This window comes from Rutidosis leptorrhynchoides, chromosome 7 (genome assembly GCF_046630445.1).
Source record: "Rutidosis leptorrhynchoides isolate AG116_Rl617_1_P2 chromosome 7, CSIRO_AGI_Rlap_v1, whole genome shotgun sequence".
Lineage (NCBI taxonomy): Eukaryota > Viridiplantae > Streptophyta > Magnoliopsida > Asterales > Asteraceae > Rutidosis > Rutidosis leptorrhynchoides.
The window spans coordinates 121,894,948-121,921,232 of NC_092339.1; the positions used below are offsets into that span (position 1 = coordinate 121,894,948).

The window sequence follows — 26,285 nt, forward strand, 5'->3', positions numbered from 1 at the left end:
ACTACCATCGTAATTTAATGTAAGGTTTAATTTAATTTTGACATAGTAATTTAATTTTGAATATCGTCACCCACTACCATCGTCGCTCTAACTCTGTCGGAGGGTGCCGTTGTTGCCGTGATGTTGGGATTGATTTGTAGAAGGAGAATTAAATTGTGACTGACTTTTAATTTATTTGATGATTGGTGTAGTTGTGTGTTGTTTGATTTAGGGTTTCAATAGTAGCCCAGATGTAGACAAAACAATTGTGAAGAATTGGGGATTTATATAATAGAAGAAGACAACACAATGACAAAAATACCCCCACATGACATGCACGTGATAAGGGTAACGGTAGGTTTTGACAGAAAGTAGGCGGGGGGACGAGGGATGTACTCTTTTGATAGTTTAGGGACGAGGAATGCACAAAAAAAAAAAAAAAAAAGGACAGGGAGTCAAAATCGATGTAAAGTTCAGGGACGAGGAATGAAATTTTGTCTATAATAATATAAGGAGTGATAATATATACACTACAAAATCCATTACATCAATATGTTCAACGTTATACTTTATTCAATATTTTTGAATAAATTATAAAAAATAAAATATGGAGTATGAAATATAATATAATATATATATAAAAATATGGGAGCGGTCCTTTACTTTTATTTTATTTCAAATACCGCTTAATGCACGGGCTCATAAAACTAATATATATAAACAAGAAAGTACCCTACTTAGTTGACAACATTAGATTAATCCATGATTAACACCACCCAAAATCACTTTTAAAAATTGACAACACTACGAGCTCTTAAACTCAAAATAATAACTGTTTAAAAAATCAATTAATTTTGCACACAACTTTTTATTTATCCATGCTAACATGTATTTAGTAAAATTAATCTCATTTTAATTACAATTATCAATTTAATTATCTCAATTTAATTACAATTATTATCAACGTATTTGATATGCGATTTGAAACGGATAGTAAACCCGCTAAACAACTTTATCTCTCAACTTTTTAGGGTACTTTTTGAAGTTCTTGCATATGTATATTCAATTTCAGAAATACTTTTTAAGTTGTATACTTTAGTTTTTTTTCGTAAGTTTCCAACTCTATGTGGTCTTGTGATTTGTGAGAGATTTCATTTGGTAATTCTTATATTTTTTTCTATTATTTAGTATCGCAATTTACATACCGATATGAACAGCAAATTACATTTTTTGCACGGTTTTTTACACACCCGTGCAACGCACGGGTTCAAAAACCTAGTATAATAATATATAATAAATATTTAATGAAGAATATAGATACGGATTTTTTCATTCATTTCTCCACCCAAGTGTGCTTGATTATAAATTTTGTCCTGTCTTTAAACTCCATATATAGTATAATGTATCTCCCACTTCTCTTTTATTTTTATAATTTTCTCTCTTGATCATCCATGGCTACTGTTTCAGGGTCTGTCTTGAACCTGCAACTCTCTGCATCTTCTTACGTCAAACCTCCACCTCTTTGCAAATTCTCAAGAAAACAGGTTTGATCCTTTAATACATATATGCTGATCACAAATTCAAGGTATCAAATATTGCTACTTTCATAATATAACATCCTAATATTTTATTTGATCACTGATTTTACAGTTTCGAATACACGCTTCAGCGACTAGTCCAGACGCTGAAGACGCAAAGGTGACAATCAAAAAAGATAGTAATAAAAAATGGCAGATTGATTTTTCGGGCGATAAACCGATGACACCGTTGCTTGATACAATCAATTATCCGGCACACATGAAAAACCTCTCAAAGGAGGTTAGTTAAATTAAATATAAATGTTAAATATATTAAACTAATAGTACATGGTTGTTAACAGTCAGTTGCTGTTTTTGTGACTAGTACACTGTGCATAATTTTTATTTTATTTTTTTATATTAAAAAATCAGGATCTTGAACAGTTGGCAGCCGAATTAAGAGTTGATATAGTATATTCAGTTGCTAATACTGGTGGGCATTTAAGTTCAAGCTTAGGTGTTGTTGAATTGGCTGTGGCTTTACATCATGTTTTTAATACCCCTGATGATAAAATTATATGGGATGTTGGTCATCAGGTAACAATTTAGTCCTGTTTTAAATATTGAATGATTTGTATGCCTAGCTTAAATAAATGTGATAATAACATATTCTTCAAACAATAGATATAATAGACTTCTACACGACCAAAAATAGTTTAGTGTGACCATTGAAAGTAATATAATTGGTTACTTGTGTAGAAATCAATTTGCATCCTATATAATAATATTAAGTAAAAACGAAATGAGTGAAAATTTTGACTAATTATTTGGTGTGATAATTGTTATGGTATAAAAAATAGGCATACCCACATAAGATTCTAACAGGAAGAAGGTCAAAGATGAACACAATAAGGAAAACATCAGGGTTAGCAGGTTTTCCTAAAAGAGATGAGAGTGCTCATGATGCTTTTGGTGCAGGGCATAGTTCTACAAGTATCTCTGCTGGCCTTGGTATGTTCTGTTTATTTATTAATATTCCAGTTTTTTATTTATATTATTAATTTATTACTTAATTTATTATTATTATTATTATCTAATTATGTAATGTAATGTAATTGATGTAAAGTGAGACAAAAAATGGGTTTTATGTTGTAGGGCTGGATTTTGAGGCGTGCAAAATGTATAATTGCACATATATAAAAATTTAAAGAGGCTCGAAAATATAACCGAATAACATATACTTATGGTTCATTTATTTATAAGGTTTTAAAAAATATTAAGTTTTCTACAAACGTTGTTTTGATTGATGCTAGTACCTATTATATTTTTCGGTATTATTAAACTTATTTATATAAAAAAAACTTCCGTAGTACCTATTATATTTTTCAGTATTATTAAACTTATTTATTTATAACAAAAAATTCCGTATACAAAGAATTATTTTTTACTTAACTCAAATGGATGAGAAACCGAAGCTATTATAAGCTATTCGATGAATAAAACGTATTTTAGGAAAGTCCTTCGTAGAGCCATGTATTCAGTGGCGGAACTTGACCCCGACTCGAGAGGGGGCGAAAATAATTGAAGGGAGTAAGAAACTAATCGAAGGAGGGTAAACACTAAAAAAAACCTTATTTTTTCGTAATTTTTTTTTTTAGTGTACATTTTTTTTCCCCGAAATCGAGGGGGGGCGGATACCCCCTTTTGTCCCTTAAATGTTCCGCCCCTGCATGTATTGTAAGTGATCCGAACCAGCCCGGAGTTAATATTTTGTCTCACGGTCGATGTGGGATAACTACCCAATAGTTAACTTAACAGGATAAGAAACCCAAACTATTATAAGCTACTTTATATTTTGTGTCACGTCCGCTGTGGGGTAACTACCCAACACTAGTCATATCTACACATTCAGATTAAAAGAAAGTAAATGTAACTGAACATCTTTGTAATACTTTTTTGAAATATATATATTTGTTTTTGAACAGCGCTTTTCTTCAAAGATTAGAATGACTAGTTCCTAAAATTGTCAAATATGGGGGATAGCCGGATAGGTAGTGAGTTAAACTAGCAAATTTTTAGAAAATCAAAATGGGTCGGCTGATATGACCAACCACCACCTTTTGCTCTATCAGTTATTTAGATCTTTGTAAATGACAAATGTCTAATGTAATATATATAATATAATATATAATATATATTTATATATTTAATACAAATACCATATAAAACAAAGTAAACAATATCAATAGTACCAAACTAATTATGATATTAGCAATCATAATCATCGTTATTATTATTCCAGAAATGAGGTCATCTGGACGCTTATATGTTTTAATATAGTTAACCTAACATATACGGAGTATGGTATAACATTATCACATCTTCTACCTGACACATACGTTTACCGTTAATAATTTTAGTGTAATCTAACAATCATTTTTAGTTAATTGGAATCTACTTGAAAGCAAGACTCAACTAGTTATACTTAACATAGGGTTTGAAGAGTGTATAGTGCACGTCCCTAAGAGTTGACTAGACACTGCTGCAGAAATTGGGGGGGTCAAGAGGGTCACGCCCCTTTACAGGGTTCAAGGGGCAGCGGTCGTTGCAGGGTCCAAGGGGCAGCGTTCTTATTATGTCAAAAAGTTGTCTGTCAACGGTAGTGATGGCAAAATGACCCATACCCGATGGGGAAACCCGAAACCCGTTATAACTGGGCCGGGTCTGACCCGAATCCGTTGGTTCATGGGCCGGGTATGGGGATGGTTAAAAAAAAATTCCGGGTTTGGGTTCGGGTTCGGGTTCGGGTTCAGGTATGGTTTTGAATACAAACTCGTTTACCCGACTCGTATACCCGACCTGCATACCCGTATACCCGTATACCCGACCTGAGAAATTTTAATAATAATTTTTATTTAAAATTTTAGTATTAGTATTATATTGTTAATGTATGAAAGATTTCTCTTATTTGTTTTGAAAACGGGTATAATATTATTCAATATAATCATATACAACAAGTTTTCGGGATGTGATATTTTATATACTTTGTGCATTTGAGTATTTTAGAAACTTTTCAATCAACTTTTTATATGTGATATTTTATAATACTTTAAACATGAAGTAGGTAAGTTATTTTTCGATATTTTAATTTGGTAACTTATTGAAAAATATATACATAATGACTAATCGGGTAACCCATTTACCCGTGGGGAAACTCGAAACCCGATAGTATGTAAGTAAAAGAGGACCCGACGGGTTTCGGGCCGGGTTTCTTAATCGGGTTCGGGTCCGGAATCAAATCTTGCAACCTTGCTACTTACACCCTTTGATTTTTCTAACTGATTAAATCTGATTTCTGAAGATCGGTCACTTGTTTTCCATTACGTACAGACATAAATATACATATTCTCTCAAAAGCTTTAAATTTGAATTTCTTACCTGGAATCAAATCTCGTTTTTGTTATACAGATTAGAATTTCATGATACCCGAAAATACTTAATTGAAAAATGATTTCACGATTCAAGAATCAATCAGACTATCAATGACAACTTTGTTTTTCTACATTTATCACGAGGGTAAAAATGCTTTAAAAGATACGTTTGACGTATAACTCTGAGTTCATGTGGATCCATCATTCATTTTAAAACTCCTCGAATGACTTACATGTGTTGATCCGTCTGATGACTCATTTAACGGATCAAAAAATACATTCATTTCCTTATTTTACTCATTTGACAACATCTGTATGTTTATTTTAATATCATACGCATCACATGCTATGGATAATAATGGAGTAATATCTCAACTTGATCATTTACTAACTAAAAATAAAAAACACCGGATCCTATTTATGGTTTATTAAATAACACGTAAAAAAAAAAAAAGACTTAACATTGAATAGTGAATACTCTGTTTATAAGTAGTATTATAGGAAATCCAAGAAAATAACAATCATTTTAATCCCTTCATACCCAAAGAATGTCTTATTGAAATTTTGTTGGATTTAAGAAGAGTTTGATTAATGTAAGGTTTTTTTTTTTTTTTTTTTTTACTTATACGAAATATATATGTTTAAAAGAAATAAATGAGATTATATTGAAGAATTTAAAGATATTTAATATTTGACAAGTAGATAATTATTGTATGGCATATATATGTAAATATATAAACTAGTGAAATGACCCGTGAAATCACGGGTTTATTTAAGCAAAACAGTTTAACGATATGTTTTAGGTATTAAGTGAACGTAAATGCTAAAGTCATTTAGTTTAATGAACCGTGAAACCACAGAGTCCGACTAAGAAACTCTTCAGCTGAACATTGCAACAAACACCTAAAATGCATATTAAACTATCCACATTCAATTATAAGAGATAATATTGATTGTCATTTTATTTAAAAATGTAAACTAAAATATAAATTTAGAATTGGTTTCCTTCTGCCTAGCTTTTATACCTTCTCGTACTCAATTCAAAATAATTAATTAAAATAATTCAAAATTATTTATTTTTAATAAGTAAAATAATTATTATTAAGATTTAATAATAATAATTAATTAATTAATAAGATTTAGTTTTGATTTAAAATTATTTTAGATTAATGACATCACCCACCATGTCTATATTTTTTTCTTTTGTTTTTTGAACTTTTGTTAACAAATGAATTAGCCTAATAATGACATTATCATTATAGAATTTTAATAGAAACTATAGATTAATTAATTAATTAATACGGACATTTTTTAGACGGATTATAGAGTATTATACAAGAAATAAAATAACATAAAACATGCGAATCATGTGGGAATAATAATTTATAACTACATAGGAGTTGGTCCCATGTGCGTGGGCTAAAAAATTAAAGCCTTTTATCTAGTATGTGGGCTAGTGTCATTTATCTTGCTTCATTATTGTTTGACTAATAACGAGGTAAGGTCGCACTCACACATAGACGTGCAAAAAACCGGGTAAAACCCGGTTCCCGGGTTTTAAATAACCGGGTAAAAAAACCCGGGTTTTTGAATACCCGGTTCCGGGTATACCCGGTTTTTTCGGAATCGGTTTTTTTTCGGTTTTTAACGTTCGAAATCGGGTTTTTTCGGTTTTGAAACGGGTATTAGCGGGTCATTTTTTCGGGTTTTTCTGGAATTTTTTTCTCTCTTTTTCCGGGTTAGTTTTTTACCGGTTTCAGATTTTTTTTCTAGATTTGATTTTTATCGGTTTTGACTTTGATTTTTGTTCGAGCATTAATAAAGATAATTATTTAAACAATTTAAAAATTATAAACAATACTCATTAATAAATACTCTCTACAACTATATAAACAATACATAACTTATCTTGTAAATAAAGCATCACATAACTTTTATTTAAACAAATACATTAATACAACTTAAAAATAATAAATATGAATACATTTCGAGCTTCGGCATGGCCATCACCCGAAAACGTATTCGTGAACTTAAGTATATCGAGTTTCGGCATGGCCATCACCCGTTATACTTAAGCTTCATCTTCATCGTCTTCATTATTTTCATATATGTAGTTTAACATTTCTTGTACATCTAGAGATTCTGGGTCAAGATCTTCAAATTCACCTTCATCTAATTCGGTATTAGGAGGTGATATCCCTTGATCAACTTCTTCTCTAATAATACCGTCTTCCACGTCTTGTAATATTGGACCTTCCAACGTTTCTTGATCTTGTATCCTATCTACACCATCCAAATAATCTTTCAAACAAACACACGTTTCCACGGCTTCAGGTGTCAGTCTTGACCTTCTTTCGGATATAATTCGACCACTAACAGAAAAAGCCGATTCGGAAGCCATCGTAGAAGCTTGGACGGATAGTAAGTCACGAGCCATAGCGGACAAAATTGGAAATGTAACTTCCCTTTCTTTCCACCAAGCCAAGATGTCAAACTTTTCAAATTGTTCGGGACTTATATTATTTACAAAGTTCATAACCATATATTGTCCCAATTCACTTGATGGAGCCGATGATCGTTGACGTTTGGTAGCCTCATCACGTATACTATTATAAAGGCTTATATTTATGTCGCTATAAGTTCGCGACGATCCAGCTCGCATTGAGTCAACAATTGGGTTTTGTTGTTGACCATATTTGGAAGCGTAAAGTGAAAATAATTTTTCAAAATTATCTTTAAATTTAAAAACTTCTTTAGGTATATATTCCGGTTCATATGTATTTTCGTCATTCCCATCCTCTAAACCCAAATTTTCTAGTACGGACCTTATTAAATATTCTACGCCTCCAACATTTAAAGTTGGATTAAGCCCGGCAGAACAAGTAAAAACTAAAGGTAAACTACCAAAATATTTTATAAATTTAGCTTTCATAACGCTAGCCACTTTTTGAAACATTTTACTACGTGAATTTCCAAATTCGTTTAATTTAAACGTCATTAAATAAAGTTGGTTTAAAACTAGTGGGCTAGTTGGGTAATAAACACCCGATAATATAGTTGTTGCCGTTTTAAAAACTTGTAAAAAATTTGTAAGTTCAATTAGTTTATTCCAATCTTGGTTGGTTATAGAAACGGACTTATTTCTAGCAACAAGTTGTTCATTAAAATCGTTTAAAGTACTACGTTGTCGTATTATATTTTCAAACATTAAACAAGTAGAATTCCATCTAGTATTATTATCATAGCAAGGTCCTAGAACGGGTTCATTAATTTGTTTACAAAAGCGTCTATAGTTTGCTTGTCGTTCGTTGCTCGAACTATATATTGTGACTAATAAAGTTTTAAATTTTGATTTTAGTTTATCACATATTTTTAATGCCGCTTGTACGGACAAATTTATAATATGAGCAACACAACGGGAATGAAAAAAAACACCATCTAACTTTGGTTTTAAACGTAATTTTAATAATTCCATAGCTCTAGTATTATTAGAGGCGTTATCAAGCGAAATAGAAAAAACTTTATCATCTAGATTATATTTAAGTAAAGTGTCACTTAAAATTTTCCTGTGACTGTGGTGTTGTGTTGTTATGAGATGTTTATTTATGCGTTTGAAATGTTGATTTCTTTTATTGTTGTGTGCTACTTTGCGTTTGGTGACGGTAAATCGTTTTAAGTATAAATACAATTTTCATCACGTATGATAACAATAAAATCTCAATTGTTGATATAAACTTAAGACTTGGCTTATATAAATTTATACCCAAAAACTTTCTTTATTCTCATTGGAGAAAGACTCTCCCTCTACATTTTATTTGACGGTTATAAAGGGCAAATATAATCATAATGTAAGTAAATGAAAAAAAGAAAAAGAAAAAAAAAAGAGAGAGAGAGAGAGAAGGAAATAGAAAATGAATGATAAATTTGCAAAAAGTTGTTATTTTACTTGGTAAACATAAAAATGAAAGAAAAGCGAAAAATAAAGAAGAAAGGAGAAGAAAAGCTAAGAAAAAAAGTATGTTGTTGGCGGAGTTTGAACCCCAATTGAAGAGATAACAAAGTGGGCGAACAACCATTCAGTTAGCGAACCAATTAAGCATGCATCCCAAAACAATTATATAAACATTAAAATTAACGGTTTTAAGGTGAAAAAATTATAATGAGCTGTTGAACTGTTGATGTTTTAGTATATAAGAGTAGTAGAGGATAGTTGTAGTTATGTCTCTGATTCTTTTTTTATTCCTGTATTTTGATAGGTATGGCTGTTGGAAGAGATTTGTTAGGCAAAAACAACAATGTGATATCGGTGATTGGAGATGGTGCCATGACAGCCGGACAAGCGTACGAGGCAATGAATAATGCAGGCTTCCTTGATTCAAATCTAATCGTCGTATTAAATGATAACAAACAAGTTTCATTACCCACTGCTACGCTTGACGGACCAGCAACCCCTGTTGGAGCTCTTAGTAGTGCTTTAGCTAAATTGCAAGCAAGTACAAAATTTCGTAAGCTTCGTGAAGTTGCCAAGGTATACTCACTGTTTACTCGACCCAAGGTCTTCTAATTAATATATAGGTCCCAGATGTAAAAATGGGCTCTTATAAACATTAAATTATTCAATGCTTAAAACAAGATAATCATACTAAAAAAACCCTAAAGGGTAGCCTAGGGGTTGGGTGCGTGCTTAGGAATCTACAAAGGAGACCAATGTTCAATTTTCACTAGCTACAATTTGAGTGTTAGAGAATGAAACCCGTGATTATTATTCAATACTAATGCGATATTTATATTACAATGAAAACCCTAATAAACCTACAAACCCTACTGGACCTAAGTCTGTTGGGCTAAGTTATCATCTAACACTCTCCCGCAGTCTGAGCGGCGAAATCGCGAAAGCTCAGACTGGAAGAAAACACAAATATCAAATAAATAGTAATAAAAAAACATATATATATTTTTTCTTGATTTGTTGCGCCGAATAGACCGATATTCGCTGATTTGGTTGCGTATGTCTTGATGTCTTCTCCTTTTCCGTAGCGTTTTTTTTTTATTTTACGCCGTGGCTTGTGCCTAAGGATCAAGTACCACTTTCGTATGCAATTTCTGTCGACGATAACAATATTCTTCAACGCTGCAAACAACAATTTTGACTATATTCTCTTACCATTCAAAACTTAAAAATAAATAATAATCTGTTACAAAATTACATGTATAGACAATTTTGTTAAATAGTTGTACAGTGATAAATATGTAGTATATATATGTGTGTGTGGTGCAGAAAGTTGATAAGCTAAAAAATATATAAAACACTCAAAAATCCCTTCTTGTGCTTATCGACACCCACTTTGCAAAACCCCTTAGTCAAAAGCCAATCATCACAACCTAATTAAATTTAGTGCTTTTTGTTTTTGCTCCACGTGCAATGCTACCACATACAAGTTGATATTATTCAACTTCTAATTTATATTTGTTATTGTTGTCGAATTCAACATCTATCCTATTTTTCGTTCGTCTCTTTCCCCAAATCTACAGTCAAGAATCAAGCCACTAAAGGTAGTTATAAGCCTACTAAATTATAACACGTTATCAGCACGATTATCTCAACATTTATACTAAATATGGTTGGCTCTGCCACCTAACTAATATATGGTCGGTTATACCACCTAAATGATATATGGTCGACACTGTCGCCTAATTTACATTTATGTTATCTAACATTTATTTATGTATACTAACATTTACATTTATGTTATCTAACATTTATTTATGTATACTAACATTTACAGTTATGTTCACTAACATTTATATTTATGTTATTTAAGTTATATATGGTCGGTTATACCACCTGAATTATATTTTCTGTAATCTAACTCTTATTAACTTCACTAACATTTATATTTATGTTAATAAGACCTCATGATTGTACGCAACACGTCATTTGACAACACGGTACTTTATGTACGCAACACGTCATTTGACAACACGGTACTATGGGTCGAGATTAATTCCGATCAATACGAATACGATGGGGTCTTTATATGTTATCTAACATTTATGATTACTTATGCAATTAATCATTATTTATTTCATGCATACTAATGTTTATTCTTAAATTTATAATCTTAAAAGTTAAAATAAAAAAGTAGTTTGTATTTTTATTAAAAGTAAATCTTAAAAGTTAAAATAGAAAAAGTAGTTTGTATTTTTATTAAAAGTAAATTTTAAAAGTTAAAATAGAAAAAGTAGTTTGTATTTTTATTAAAAGTAAATTTTAAAAGTTAAAATAAAAAAAGTAGTTTGTATTTTTATTAAAAGTAAATCTTAAAAGTTAAAATAAGAAAAGTAGTTTGTATTTTTATTAAAAGTAAATCTTAAAGGTTAAAATAAGAAAAATATATTATAATAATATATATTATAACTTAATATATATTATAATAATATCATTAATAATATAATATAATATGAACCTATATTCCCTTATGATTTTATTATTTGTAATCATACCATTATTCCTTTGTTTACTACTTATGAATCTAAACTAATTCTAATTGCATGTTGTTATTTATCTACGAAAAAAAATATTATGATTATGATTATGATTATGATTTATATTGTTCATCTTTCTGAAAATAGAAAATGTCAAACTTATCAAAGCTTGAGTTTGATGCCTTAGACGTATCGGGAACAAACTACACATCATGGGTTATGGACGTAGAAATAAATCTTGGATCATTGGGTATTCTAGAAACTTTAAAAGAAAATAATACTTGTTCCGATCAAGATAAATTAAAATCAATTGCTTTTATTCGCAAACATATTGATACCACCTTAAAACATATGTTTCTCACTATCAAAGATCCACATGTTTTATGGGAAAGTATCAAGAGTAGATTCGATAATCAAAAGGAAATATTACTTCCAGCTGCGAGGGAAGAATGGAGAAATCTAAGGTTCCAAGATTTCAAAAAGGTAAGTGAATACAGCTCGGCCATGTTCAAGATCCGTTCAAAGCTTCAATTCTGTGGTCAAGAAATAAGTGATGCTGATATGATGGAAAAAACTTTCTCCACAATGCATTCTGCAAATATAACTGTGCAAGAAAATTTAAGATTGCAGAATTATAAAACTTTTTCCAAACTTCAAACTTATCTCTTAGTTGCAGAAGTTAATAAAGAATTACTGATGAAAAATCAAGAATCTCGTCCTACCGGTGCGCTAGCATTTCCTGAAGCTAATGCTATTAACAATAATAATAATAATAATAATAATAAAAGAAGAAATGCACATGGACGAGGGCGTGGAAGAGGTCGTAGCCATATTGGCCAAAACCATCATTATGGAAATTACCATAACAATAATAAAAATCATAACTATGTTCGAAATCACCCTTATGGTAATGGTCGTGGTGGTGGTTGTGGTCGCGGTGGTCGTGGTGGTCGTGGACAAAGAAATAATAATCCACAAAATTATAAAATCCAAACACCATACAATCCCACAAATCACAATGTTGAAGAAGGCTCTTCAAAGAATGTTGAAGATTCTTGTTACCGATGTGGTAAAATTGGCCACTGGTCTAAAAACTGCCGAACAAATCAGCATTCTGTTAATCGGTATCAAGAATCCCTAAAGGGAAAAGGAAAAGAAGCAAATCTTGTGGATGACCTTGATACAAAAATCACTGAGCCAACTTGTGACTACTTTAATGAATAAATTTCTAATATCTATATATATATATATATATATATATATATATATATATATATATATATATATATATATATATATATATATATATATATAGATATCCTATTATATGTTCTCGTTAAATAAATGGTTGTAGATTTTCAATCTACACCATATCTAGTTTACTACATATTTCCTTATTATGTGCTATCGTTTGTAACATGTTTTGAATGTAATATATTGATGAATTATATACTCATTATTTGTTTCTCATTTTTTTTTGAAGTTCATGATGTATACTGCTGGAGTAAAAAATCAGTCAAATGGTGAAGATATTTGTATTGCAGACAGTGGTGCCACTCACACCATACTCAAATCTAAAAAATATTTCACAGACTTGAAAGCAACGGAAGGAACTATACATACTATATCAGGTCCTGTGGACTTAATAAAAGGAATGGGAAAGGCAAAATTCATGTTACCAAATGGTACGAATTTTCGGATAAATAATGCCTTATTTTCTCCCATGTCAAAGAGAAATTTGTTAAGTTTCTCTGACATATACCAAAATGGATATGATTATCAGTCAGTGACAACAGAAAATGAAAAATATTTAAGTATCACTGATAAGAATCGTGTAATTGAAAAACTACCAAGACTTCATTCTGGTTTACATTATACACATATAAATGTACCTGAAGTAAATGTGGTAGTTAAAGAAAAATTATGTGATCCTGTAATGATCAGTTTGTGGCATGAGAGATTAGGTCACCCAGGATCAACAATGATGAAAAGAATAATACAAAATACACATGGACATCCATTGACGGATCAAAGGATCCCTCATGATGCACTTATCCCATGTACATCATGCTCACTTGGAAAGTTGATAATAAGACCATCACCTCTTAAGGTTGAAAAAGAATCACCAATGTTTCTTGAAAGAATTCAAGGTGATATATGTGGACAAATTCATCCACCATGTGGACCATTTAGATATTTTATGGTTCTAATAGACGCATCTAGTAGATGGTCTCATGTTTGTCTATTATCAAGTCGAAATATGGCATTTGCAAAATTTCTTGCTCAAATTATTAAATTGAGAGCACATTTCCCTGATTATACTATTAAAAGGGTGAGACTAGATAATGCCGGTGAGTTTACGTCTCAAGCATTTAATAACTTTTGCATGTCTATTGGGATTATTGTTGAACATCCCGTTGCCCATGTGCATACACAAAATGGTTTAGCTGAATCATTAATTAAACGATTGCAGCTAATAGCTAGACCATTGATAATGCGAACAAAACTCCCAGTATCTGTATGGGGCCATGCAATTTTGCATGCTGCATCATTGATTCGCATTAGACCAAGCGCAAGTCATACATATTCTCCTTTGCAACTTGCTTTTGGTCATCAGCCAAATATTTCCCACCTTAGAACATTTGGTTGTGCGGTTTATGTCCCTATCGCACCACCACAACGCACTAAAATGGGTCCTCAAAGAAGGATGGGAATATATGTTGGATATGAAACATCTTCAATAATAAGATATATTGAACCCATGACGGGTGATGTTTTTACAGCACGTTTTGCTGATTGTCACTTTAATGAAACATTATTCCCTAGATTAGGGGGAGAAATAAAAAATAAAGAAAATGATGTTTCATGGTGTGAACCTCAATTAATGTATCTTGATCCTCGCACAAAAGAATGCGAGATCGAAGTTCAAAAAATAATGCATATGCAAGAACTTGCAAATAAATTGCCTGATGCATTTACAGATACAAAAAGAGTGACTAAATCATATATACCAGCAGCAAATGCTCCAGCTCGAATTGAAATTCCAAAAACTGGCAATAATGTTATTCTTGAGTCTTTGCCACGCCAGAAACGTGGGAGACCAATTGGTTCCAAAGATAAAAATCCTCGGAAAAGAAAATCAGCTGATAATGAGGTAAAAGAAAGTGTTCAAGAAGAACTACAAATCAATACTCCTTCTGCAGAGGAGATTGATGATGTCAATACGGAATTTTCAATCAATTACGTACATTCAAAAATATTATGGAACCGAAATGAAATGAAAAATCTTGATGAGATATTTTCATATAATGTTGCATATGACATCATGAATGATGATGATGATCCAGAACCAAAATCTGTCATGGAATGTCAAAATAGACATGATTGGGATCATTGAAAAGGAGCAATACGAGCTGAATTTGAATCACTCAATAAAAGAAAAGTTTTCGGATCTATCATTCTCACACCTAAAGATGTGAAACCTGTGGGATATAGATGGGTTTTTGTGCGAAAAAGAAATGAGAAAAATGAAGTTACAAGGTATAAAGCTAGACTTGTAGCTCAAGGTTTTTCTCAAAGACCGGGAATTGATTATGAGGAAACTTATTCTCCTGTTATGGATGCAATTACTTTTAGATACTTAATCAGCCTGGCAGTTTCTGAAAATTTAGAAATGCATCTCATGGATGTTGTGACTGCTTATCTTTATGGATCACTTGATAGTGATATATATATGAAGATACCTGAAGGATTTAAGGTATCAGAAGCAACCAATGCAAAACCCAAAGAAATGTACTCAATCAAGTTACAAAGGTCTTTATATGGGTTGAAACAATCGGGTCGCATGTGGTATAAACGATTAAGTGATTACTTGATAAGCAAAGGGTATACCAATAATCTTATTTGCCCATGTGTTTTCATTAAGAAAACAACATCCGGATATGTGATCATAGCTGTTTATGTTGATGATCTTAATATCATAGGTACAAATAAAGAGATCCATGAAGCCATTCAACTTCTAAAGAAAGAATTTGAAATGAAAGATCTCGGAAAAACCAAGTATTGCCTTGGTTTACAAATTGAACATATGCCTAATGGTTTACTTGTACATCAAACAACATATACTGAAAAGATTTTAAAACGTTTTAATATGGACAAGGCAAAACCATTAAGTACTCCTATGGTTGTTAGATCACTTAATGTTGACACTGATCCATTTCGTCCCTGTGAAGATCATGAAGATATCCTGGGACCAGAAGTACCATATCTTAGTGCAATTGGAGCTCTTATGTATCTTACAAATTGTACAAGACCTGACATTTCTTTTGCAGTTAATTTGTTGGCAAGGTTCAGCTCAGCTCCTACCAAAAGACACTGGAATGGGATCAAACACATATTTCGATACCTTCGAGGAACTACTGATTTAGGATTATTTTATTCTAACGAATCAAAACAAGATTTGGTTGGTTATGCAGATGCAGGTTATTTATCTGATCCACATAAAGCTAAATCTCAAAATGGATATGTATTCCTAAATGGAGGTACCGCAATATCATGGCGTTCTCAAAAACAAACACTTGTTGCAACATCATCAAATCATGCTGAAGTGATTGCATTACATGAAGCTACTCGGGAATGTTTTTGGTTGAGATCAATGACACAATTCATAACTGATTCTTGTGGACTAGAACGCGATAAAAGTCCAACAACTATCTATGAAGATAATGCAGCTTGCATAGCACAGATGAAAGAAGGGTATATCAAAAGTGACCGAACAAAACACATACCTCCTAGATTCTTCTCATACACTCAAAATCTCATTAAGGACAACCAGATTGAAATGAGATATGTGCAGTCCAGCAAAAACTCTGCTGATCTTTTCACGAAAGCACTTCCAACTGCTATTTTCAGAACACACGTTCATAACATTGGCATGAGACATGTTCAAAAGATGTAACAACTGAAGCGATGTCTACTTGAGGGGGAGTCAACTCCATGCTGCACTCTTTTTCCTTAAGCTAAAGTTTTTTTCCCACTGGGTTTTCTTTAGCAAGGTTTTTAACGAGGCAGTAACTTACTGTTGATCTCTAACAAAACAAAATTGCTATTCAAGGGGGAGTGTTACAAAATTACATGTATAGACAATTTTGTTAAATAGTTGTACAGTGATAAATATGTAGTATATATATGTGTGTGTGGTGCAGAAAGTTGATAAGCTAAAAAATATATAAAACACTCAAAAATCCCTTCTTGTGCTTATCGACACCCACTTTGCAAAACCCCTTAGTCAAAAGCCAATCATCACAACCTAATTAAATTTAGTGCTTTTTGTTTTTGCTCCACGTGCAATGCTACCACATACAAGTTGATATTATTCAACTTCTAATTTATATTTGTTATTGTTGTCGAATTCAACATCTATCCTATTTTTCGTTCGTCTCTTTCTCCAAATCTACAGTCAAGAATCAAGCCACTAAAGGTAGTTATAAGCCTACTAAATTATAACATAATCGTAATAAAAAGTTATCACTATAAATAGCAAAACAAGTTATCGCTCTTTCAAAGATCTCTCAAACAAGACTTTTGACTTGGAGTAATTTGTGTCGAAAGAAGAAAACAACTTTTTCGACAGTAAGTTATTTTTTCCCTACTTGGATCGATTGCAGAAAAAGTACTCTAGTAAAGGGTTTTTCAAAATTTCGGGTCCTATATGATGGTATACCTTCCACACCCAATATCTATTTTTTATGAACTTAGCAATTAATGTAACCTCTATTATGGTGTTGATATGTGTATTAGACTGTTACAAAGCAAATTGGGCCACAAGCTCATGAAGTGGCGGCGAAAGTGGACGAGTATGCTAGGGGTATGATTAGTGCTGTTGGGTCAACTTTATTTGAGGAACTTGGTCTATACTACATTGGTCCTGTAGATGGACACAATATTGAGGACCTAGTCACCATTTTTGATAAAGTTAAATCGATGCCTGCACCAGGGCCCGTGTTGATTCATATAGTGACCGAGAAAGGAAAGGGCTACCCTCCTGCAGAAGCAGCTGCTGACAGAATGCACGGTAAACTTTAAAATGAGTATTTAGTTTATTATTAAAATGAGTATTTAGTTTACTAATTACTGATTACTGAATATTTTCAGGTGTTGTGAAATTTGATGTGGGAACTGGAAAACAGTTTAAGACAAAAGCACCAACACTTTCGTACACTCAATACTTTGCAGAGGCACTAATAAAAGAAGCCGAGGTAGATAGCAAAGTCGTAGCTATACACGCAGCCATGGGAGGCGGGACCGGATTAAATTATTTCCAGAAAAAGTTCCCAGAGCGTTGTTTCGATGTAGGCATTGCAGAACAACATGCTGTTACTTTTGCTGCAGGTTTAGCAACTGAAGGTCTTAAACCATTTTGTGCTATATATTCGTCGTTCTTGCAACGAGGCTATGATCAAGTGAGTACGCTGTTGTTTAGTAATGGATAACAACTAATTAAACTTAATTAAGATCCAACATCCAGCAGCTAATTTATAACTAACTGAATATGTATATGATAAATTTTAGGTGGTTCATGATGTTGATCTACAAAAGTTACCGGTTCGGTTTGCAATGGATAGAGCTGGTTTGGTTGGGGCAGATGGACCAACACACTGTGGAGCATTTGACATCGCTTACATGGCGTGTTTGCCAAATATGGTGGTCATGGCTCCATCAGATGAAGCCGAACTTATAAACATGGTTGCTACGGCTGCAGCCATTGATGACCGGCCTAGTTGCTTTAGGTTCCCGCGAGGCAATGGTGTTGGAGTCCCTCTTCCTCCTAACCTCAAAGGTGTTCCAATCGAGGTTCGTTCTACACTTTTTTTTTTACTTTTAGTACAATTTTTTTTTCCAAGGCAAACAATTATATTAATAAAATATTCAGCATACAAACAAAAGGCACAGGAAAACCTGCCCAAATTCAAACAAACAGCAGACTAAACAAACAATGTGCTAATGCACACAGACATAAGGACCTATACCAAAGCAACCTAAAAAGCCGTCCCATCTTTCATGACGCGCTACATTAGGCCACTAAATATAATCAGAATTGCACAGAAGCCGCATACTGTCCCATCTAAGCTCCCACATTGATGCAGCTTGCTTAACAGGTTGACTCCCTTTGACTTTCAATGACATCAATTTGGTGCGAATATGCTGAACAATAATCTCTTTCAATTCAATTGTCTTTCTCTTTTTACCTTTAAAAATCCTTCAATTCCTCTCCTGCCATATATAGACACCACAGCAGCAACAACCAGTCTATTAATTACATTCCAAATGCTTGATTTAAATGGATAATCTGCTAGCCTGTGCACAATATCATAAACATCATCTGTCAGCCCTCTAAATTGAAGTTTATTCTTTAAAAACAACCACACTTCAGCTGCATAATTACACCTAAAAAATAGGTGAACATGAGAGTCAGTACACTGCTCACACAGAACACACTTAAGGTCCAAATTAGGGTACCAACTTTGCAACTTATCCTGTGTTGTTAATCTTCCCAACATGGTAATCCATAAAAGGAAAGCATGCTTAGGTGTAGCCTGAGGGAACCATATTACATGATGCCACTCCACAATTGGACTATTTTCCTTCAAGTCTTTCCAAACTTGCCAAGTTTTATACTGCCCTTTGTTACCATCATTATCAATCCAAACCACTCTATCTTCTTTATTATTTAACAAAGGCACATCAATACTGTTCAAAATAGGAAATTTAACCTTCCATTCATCAGGCCAAACCCACTGATTACCTTAAATAATTTGAGCTACAGTCAAAGAGTCATCTAGTCTAGCTCCATACCTCTCTCTCCTTGTGATATACTGATCTAAACAACCAATAGTACACCAGTTATCAAACCAGGCAGAAATTTTCTGCCCATTACCAATTTCATGACATACATGATTCTTAATTCTATCCCTTAATGACAATAATTTCCTCCACCCCCAACTATCACAACTTTCTTCTTTAATCTGCCAAATACTTCTCCCTTTTAATTTGACAACATTTACCCATTTAGCCCAAAGAGAGTCCCCTTGTTCAATAATCTTTCACAATTGTTTTATTAATAAAACCTCATTCCATTCTTTAAAGATTTAATCCCCAAACCTCCTTGATCCTTTGGCTTACAAATAAATTTCCAAGCCACCTTAGGTCTGCCTTTAACATTATCAGAGTGATTCCATAAGAAATCTTTTAAGACCTTTTCTCTTTCCTTTATCACAATATTTGGCCGACTATAGACTGAAGTCCAGTATATTTGCATTGAGGACGGAACATAAGTAATTAGTTGCAGTTTACCAGCATAGGAAAGTTTTTTGTTTCTCCACCCTTGCACCTTAGCCTTGACTTTATCAATCAAACATTTACAGTCACCAATACCCACTCTTTTAACTAAAAGGAGAACACCAAGGTACCTCATAGGCAACTTACCTACAACAAATGGAAGAACTTGCGGAATGCTTTGTTTAACCTCATCTGCCACATTTGCAAAGAACATTGTGCTCTTACCAAGATTAGGGTATAAACCTGAGACACTACTAAAATCATCTAGAGCCTTCTTGATAACCTTAACAGAGTTCATATCACCATGACACAATACCATCAAATCATCAGCAAAGCAAACATGTGATATTTTCAAGCTCTTACATCCATAGTGATACTTAAAGCTACCATCTCCATGTATATGTTTAGCCATAATCAAAGATAGAACCTCCATTACAAGAGTAAAAAGGTAAGGAGAAATTAGATCACCTTGCCTTAACCCTCTTCCACCTTTAAAATACCCATGAGCATCACCATTTACACAGATAGAAAACCTGGATGAGGTGATACAAGTCATAATCCACCTAACCATCTTCTATGAAATCCAAAATTGTTCAAAACCTTTTCAAGAAACTCCCAACTAACAGTGTCGTATGCTTTTTGTATGTCAATTTTTAATGCACACCTTTTAGGGCCACTGGATCTGTTATACCCTCTTAGTAATTCTTGTGTGATCAGCACATTGTCTTGAATATGTCTACCAGGAATAAAAGCACTCTAGTTAATGTTGACCACCTTGTGAAGCCCATCTTTAATTCTATTGGTGAGGATTTTGCTGATACACTTATAAATGACATTGCAACAGGCTAATGGCCTAAAATCCGACACTTTATTAGGAGTGTACAACTTAGGTACTAAAGCAATTAGTGTAGCATTCACTTCACCAAGTAACTTTCCATTTTTTAAAAACTTTTAATAGCAAGACATATATCAGAACCAATAACATGTCATGCTTTCTTGAAGAAAAGTGAAGAGTAACCATCTGGCCCTGCAGCCTTGTTACTATCAATATCAAATAGTGCATCTTTAATTTCCTGATCAGTAACATCTGCAACCATACTTAGAGCATCCTCACTGGACAGTTTTATTGAGAATATATCCCTTAAATCTTCCAAAGGTTTAACAGAATCAGCCACACCAAAAATTGTTGAAAATGTTTGACTAATTGTTCAGCAACTTGGTCCCCATAATACCTTATACCGGCTTCATCACATATGCTATCAACCTTATTCTTTTGTGTTCTACTTCTTAAGATACCATGATAAAAGCTTGTATTTTTATCCCCATCAGTTAGCCACTTGATTCTAGCTTGTTGCTGCAGGATTTTTACTTCATCTTTCTTAGCTTCATCATAATCTTTCAGAATACTAGATGCACGTATCCTTAATCGAGAGTTGAAAGGGTCGTCATCAACCTTCTTTTGGGCTTCTTGCAGCTTGCCTCTCAATACATTTACTTTTTTAAAAATATTCCCATGCTCCCAATTTAACTTGTTTAGATCTCTTTTAAGGTGCTTTAGCTTTTTGACAACTTTATACATATGACATCCCTCCACATGGTATGCCCATCCCTGTTCCACCATAGGTATAAAACCTGCTTTATCTGCTGTGTAGTTCATGAATCTAAATGCCCTTGACTTGTGCTTTAAAACATTTGGGAAACCCAAAACAGCAGGGCTGTGGTCAGAGACAAGATAATGCAAGAACAGCCCATATGCTTCAGGATATTGTACCATAAATTCATCATTTATCAGGATTCTATCTAACTTTTTTAGAACACCACAGTTTGAATTTTGTAATGACTTAGTCCAAGTGAAGTGAAACCCAGAACTTCCAATATCCCCCATCTCAATATTATTAACACAATCAATAAATTCATTCATATCTTGAGTAATAAAATATCCACCAGCTGTGTGCTCATCAAGTTTCTTAGTAACATTAAAATCACCAAGAATCACCCAAGGATGTTGAGTTGTAATCCTTTTTTGAGCCACTAAATCTTTCCATAAAGCTCTCCTCTCCCTACCATTATCGCTGGCATACACAATGCTCCAAAAGAATTTTGTTTTTTGATCAATGGGTTCCACTTGACAATGCAAAACTTGTCTATCAGTATGTAAAATCATGACTTTAACTTTGTCAGAATTCCAACCCAATACAATTCTACAACTATTAGGACTATGTGTCACATTAGAAGCCCAATCCCATTTTTCAAACACATTACTACAAGCCCTTGCAAGCCCTTGCAATGGATGACTGTTTAAGATGAGTTTCTAGGGCTGCACACATATGCAGTTTTTCATTCTTTATAAACAACTTAAATTCTTTCTGTTTATCTTCAGTATTCATCCCCCTTATATTCCAAGTAGCTATTTTGAACTCCATGATAAAATCAGACCAACACTTATGCCAATATGCCAGGGTCTAAACCCTCCATCACATTGGCACCTATATCCCCAGCCTACGTTCCATTTGTGACTATAACATCATCATCATCATCCTCACCAATCATTAATTTTTGCCTACACTTAGCTTCCCATTGGATCTTAAAATAGTGCACCATATCATAGGACCATTTCTTTGTGACATCTGCTGAAGGTTGCACATTATCCTTTATGTATTTGTCAACTATTAAACGATTATCAATTAGAGGATCATTCAACATCTCATCAGTATCCTCCTCAGAAAGAATGGCATACTTATTAGCACTTTGCCTAAAAGCTGCTGATGCTTCTTCACCTAATTTCCATGCCTTTTTTGGTTCACTATTCTCCACGAGATTCACTTTCTGTCTGTATTCAGTCCTTATGCCATTCTTTTGTGTGTTCCTTTTAAATGTTACATGCTTAGTCCTGACCTGTTCATACCCTTCAGTGTCTTTCCTATCATTGTTGACCACCTTTTTAGGTTCCAACTCCTCTTTGGTCCTTGGTCTTATCTTACATGCCCCATGGATGTGGCCAAACACTAGACAATGTAAACACATACTTGGCTTCCATGGATATTCAACATGAACAGTTTTGCTACCCTTCACATTTTTCATCTTATCTTGATATTGTATCTCAACAGTATCAGCAAACCCTTTGGCAGCATCAATTTCCACCATTACTCTTGTAAAACCAGCTCTTCCTGCACCTTTGTGACACATGTTGGGAGTAACATTATCCATAACTAAAGGCTTCCCCAACCTGCTAGCTATTAAGCTAACACCTTTCACGTTCCATGCCTCAAGAGGTATGTTAGTTAACTTGACCCAAACAGGAACCTTTTCAGGGTCAGTCTTCTCAATGCATACATCAGGACTCCACTTATAAACCAACATTGGTCTACCACTAACCATCCATGGACTTTGTTCTATTACTTGATTCATACCATCAGAGTTGTTGAACTTAAAGTAACACATCTGGTTGCTATCCATGATAATGTCCTTCAACCCAAATTTTTCCCACATATGCCTTAAATTGTACTGTAAAACATTGTAAGGCATGTTATAGCCCACAAAGTAGCCACAGACAGTTAGATCCCATTTCAAACTACTTTCTACCAAATAATCCTCCTCAAAAATCACAATCTCATTTGTAAGGATATTAGGACCCAAAACAACGCAAGTGATTCAACAAGATCACTCACCGATAGTAATTCTACAAGATTACTAACCCACTTAATGAACGAAACATTATAAATGCAAGAAATGTAAATTGACACAAGAGATAACGTGGTTATATGCAATCGTTGTGATTGCTTTAGTACAAGGACCAACTAGAGAATGTATTTACTGAATATTTGTGGTGTGTTTACAATGAGTTACAAGAGGGTCTATTTATAGAATGGTTTAAGGAGTAAGCTAAAAACAATTCCTTGAAGCTTCATGTGAGTTTTCTGACAGCTTCGTGGAAGCTACATGTGAATTTCTGTAACGACCCAACCCAATATACAATCGAACATGCATAAAATAAAATAAAAAATTACAGGGGAGTGCGCCACGCGCACCACCTCAGGGTGCGCGGCGCGCACAGGCCTATTTTCAGTTCTGTCCAAATTTTCAATTTTTCGAATAAAGATCTCCCACTTCCCGACATATTTAGACGAAACGCTTTACACAACATGTTCTAATATGAAAAACTCATACGATTCAAACATAAAACGAGTTTTACAAAACGGGGCCCACATCGGCCGTTTTACGAGTTTCATACGAAAGTCCGAGTTTCAACCACACTAGTTTAAATTCCAAACGACACTATGAGCATGGTGTTTGGGGTTAAACTACCCATATCTTGGTCATACTCCAAAAGCTATCACATCCCAAAAGCGTCCCCTAAACAACAAGCGGGATCTCTAATCCAATCGAAGGCCCTTACCTTTGTCGACGCCGGAGCCTATAAAAAGATAAACAACGAGAGGGTATGCAAAGCTTAGTGAATGCAATAATTATACCCATATATATATAACATACCTACTTGCAATCACTTACACATATACCGCATACACGCTAGCAATACAATTAGCATACCATCTCAAGTACAAAGCTAATAATCTCCAACAAATCGCTACTAGCATAATCAATAACATATAATCGACATAATATAATATGCTACAAAACAAAATACACAACCATGGTTAACCATTCTCGCGTCATGGTGCAACCGGCTCTTTGGTTCACACCATACGCATTTGTCATGATGCTACCGGCTCTTTGGTTCACATCACAACTCGAGTCATACTCACGCTAGAGTGCTACCGGCTCTTTGGTTCACACTCTAACAACGCTAAGGTGCTACCGGCTCTTTGGTTCACACCCTAACAAATCGTGCTATAGCGCTACCGGCTCTTTGGTTCACACTATAACACACGTACTATGAAGCTACCGGCTCTTTGGTTCACATCATAGCACGCTCGCACATACTATGGCACTACCGGCTCTTTGGTTCATACCATAGCATACAAATAAATACCTTACATACATATGCATATAATCATTCCACTCACCTTAACGATTTGGTGACGATTTATACCTCCACAAGCTTCAAAGCAAGGTACCTAATAATATAAGTACTCGATCAACAAACCAACTTGTTGGACTAAATACCAACACTTCACTCATGTGCATTTAATGACTTAAATGCATTAAATGCCCCATTTTCACCAAAACCGCCCTTTAGGGGTCAAGACCATCATTAATCACTTAAAAGCTAGTGATTAAGGTCCAACAACACTAACCATTACACAATTAGGGTATTTCATACCCATATTTCCCAATTAGGTCAATCATTAGCCCTTTGACTAATTTAAAGTCAACATATCCATTTTCGGGTTATCTACTAACCCATCTAACACCCATTTACTAATTAACTAGGTGTGCTAGTAATTAACTAACCAATTAGGACTCATAAACATCAATTACCACTTTGAAACCCTAGGTTAGTTACCAATGAGTCTTCATGATTCCATCTTACCCAAGAACACCCAAAATCACCAAATATGGGTTTTATGTTCTTCATTTACCCAAACCCTAACCCTTACACAAAATCAAAGTAAGGAAATTTAAGTTAGAACATACCACTACAACCACAACGGAGCTAGAGAGGGGATGAACAACTTTAATACCCGCACTTTGGTCCGAGAACAACTTATTCCCCTTAGATTTAAGCTTTCTCACTCAAGAATCACACTCTCACTCTAAAATTTAAGTAAAGGGGATAAGGTTGTTGATAATGGAGTTAATGATACTCCACAACTGACCAACTGCCTTTAACTCGTCCACAAGTGAAATTACCAAATTGCCCATCAAAATATCTCATTAAAACAGCAAAAACCCGGCTACAGTAGGGAGTACGCGGCGCGCTCCCTTTGGTGTGCGCGGCGCGCACTAAGCTCAGATTGCTCTCTGACTTCTATTTAACTGCACAATCATTCCCACACTTTATGTACTCTATATACTCTGTTGTACAATGAAGATTAGGGTCTTACAACTCTCCCCCACTTGAATCGGAGCGCGTCCTCGCGATCCAAGCCGCATTACAAGAGGGAAGATAAACCAACACGAATTCTTCGGGCTCCCAAGTAAACTCGGAACCCTTACTACGACGCCATTGAACTTTAAAAGTCCTAACCTCTTTATGCCTCAACCTTTTGACCTTCTCATCGAGTATGGCAATCGGCTCCTCAATATACTCTAACTTATTGTTTAGCTCAATTTCGTCTAACGGCACCCATGATGAATCATCCGCAAGACACTTACGGAGATGGGAAACATGAAATGTATTATGAATCCTCGCAAGCTCTTCGGGTAATTCCAAACAATACGCGACTTCACCAACACGAGCTAAAACCTTAAATGGCCCAATAAACCGAGGAGCTAACTTTCCCCGTTTTCGAAACCGAATAACACCTTTCCATGGCGAAACCTTAAGCATCACCATGTCACCTTCTTGAAATTCGATCATTCGCCTACGTTTGTCAGCATACGACTTTTGTCTATCTTGAGCCTTTTTCAAATG

The 26,285-nt window shown here is 34.0% G+C and overlaps 1 protein-coding gene across 1 annotated transcript in view; it reads left to right on the forward strand.

The window, feature by feature from the left end:
• The first annotated feature begins 1,430 nt into the window (after positions 1-1,430).
• The window catches only part of LOC139856917 (1-deoxy-D-xylulose-5-phosphate synthase 2, chloroplastic-like), a 37,612-nt gene continuing 12,757 nt past the window's right edge, over positions 1,431-26,285 (forward strand). Inside the window, exons 1-8 of the mRNA XM_071845630.1 lie at positions 1,431-1,523; positions 1,630-1,797; positions 1,929-2,093; positions 2,357-2,507; positions 9,184-9,455; positions 17,213-17,486; positions 17,567-17,874; positions 17,984-18,265. Coding sequence (XP_071701731.1) covers positions 1,431-1,523; positions 1,630-1,797; positions 1,929-2,093; positions 2,357-2,507; positions 9,184-9,455; positions 17,213-17,486; positions 17,567-17,874; positions 17,984-18,265 — 1,713 coding nt within the window. The remainder of the gene's footprint in view (positions 1,524-1,629; positions 1,798-1,928; positions 2,094-2,356; positions 2,508-9,183; positions 9,456-17,212; positions 17,487-17,566; positions 17,875-17,983; positions 18,266-26,285) is intronic.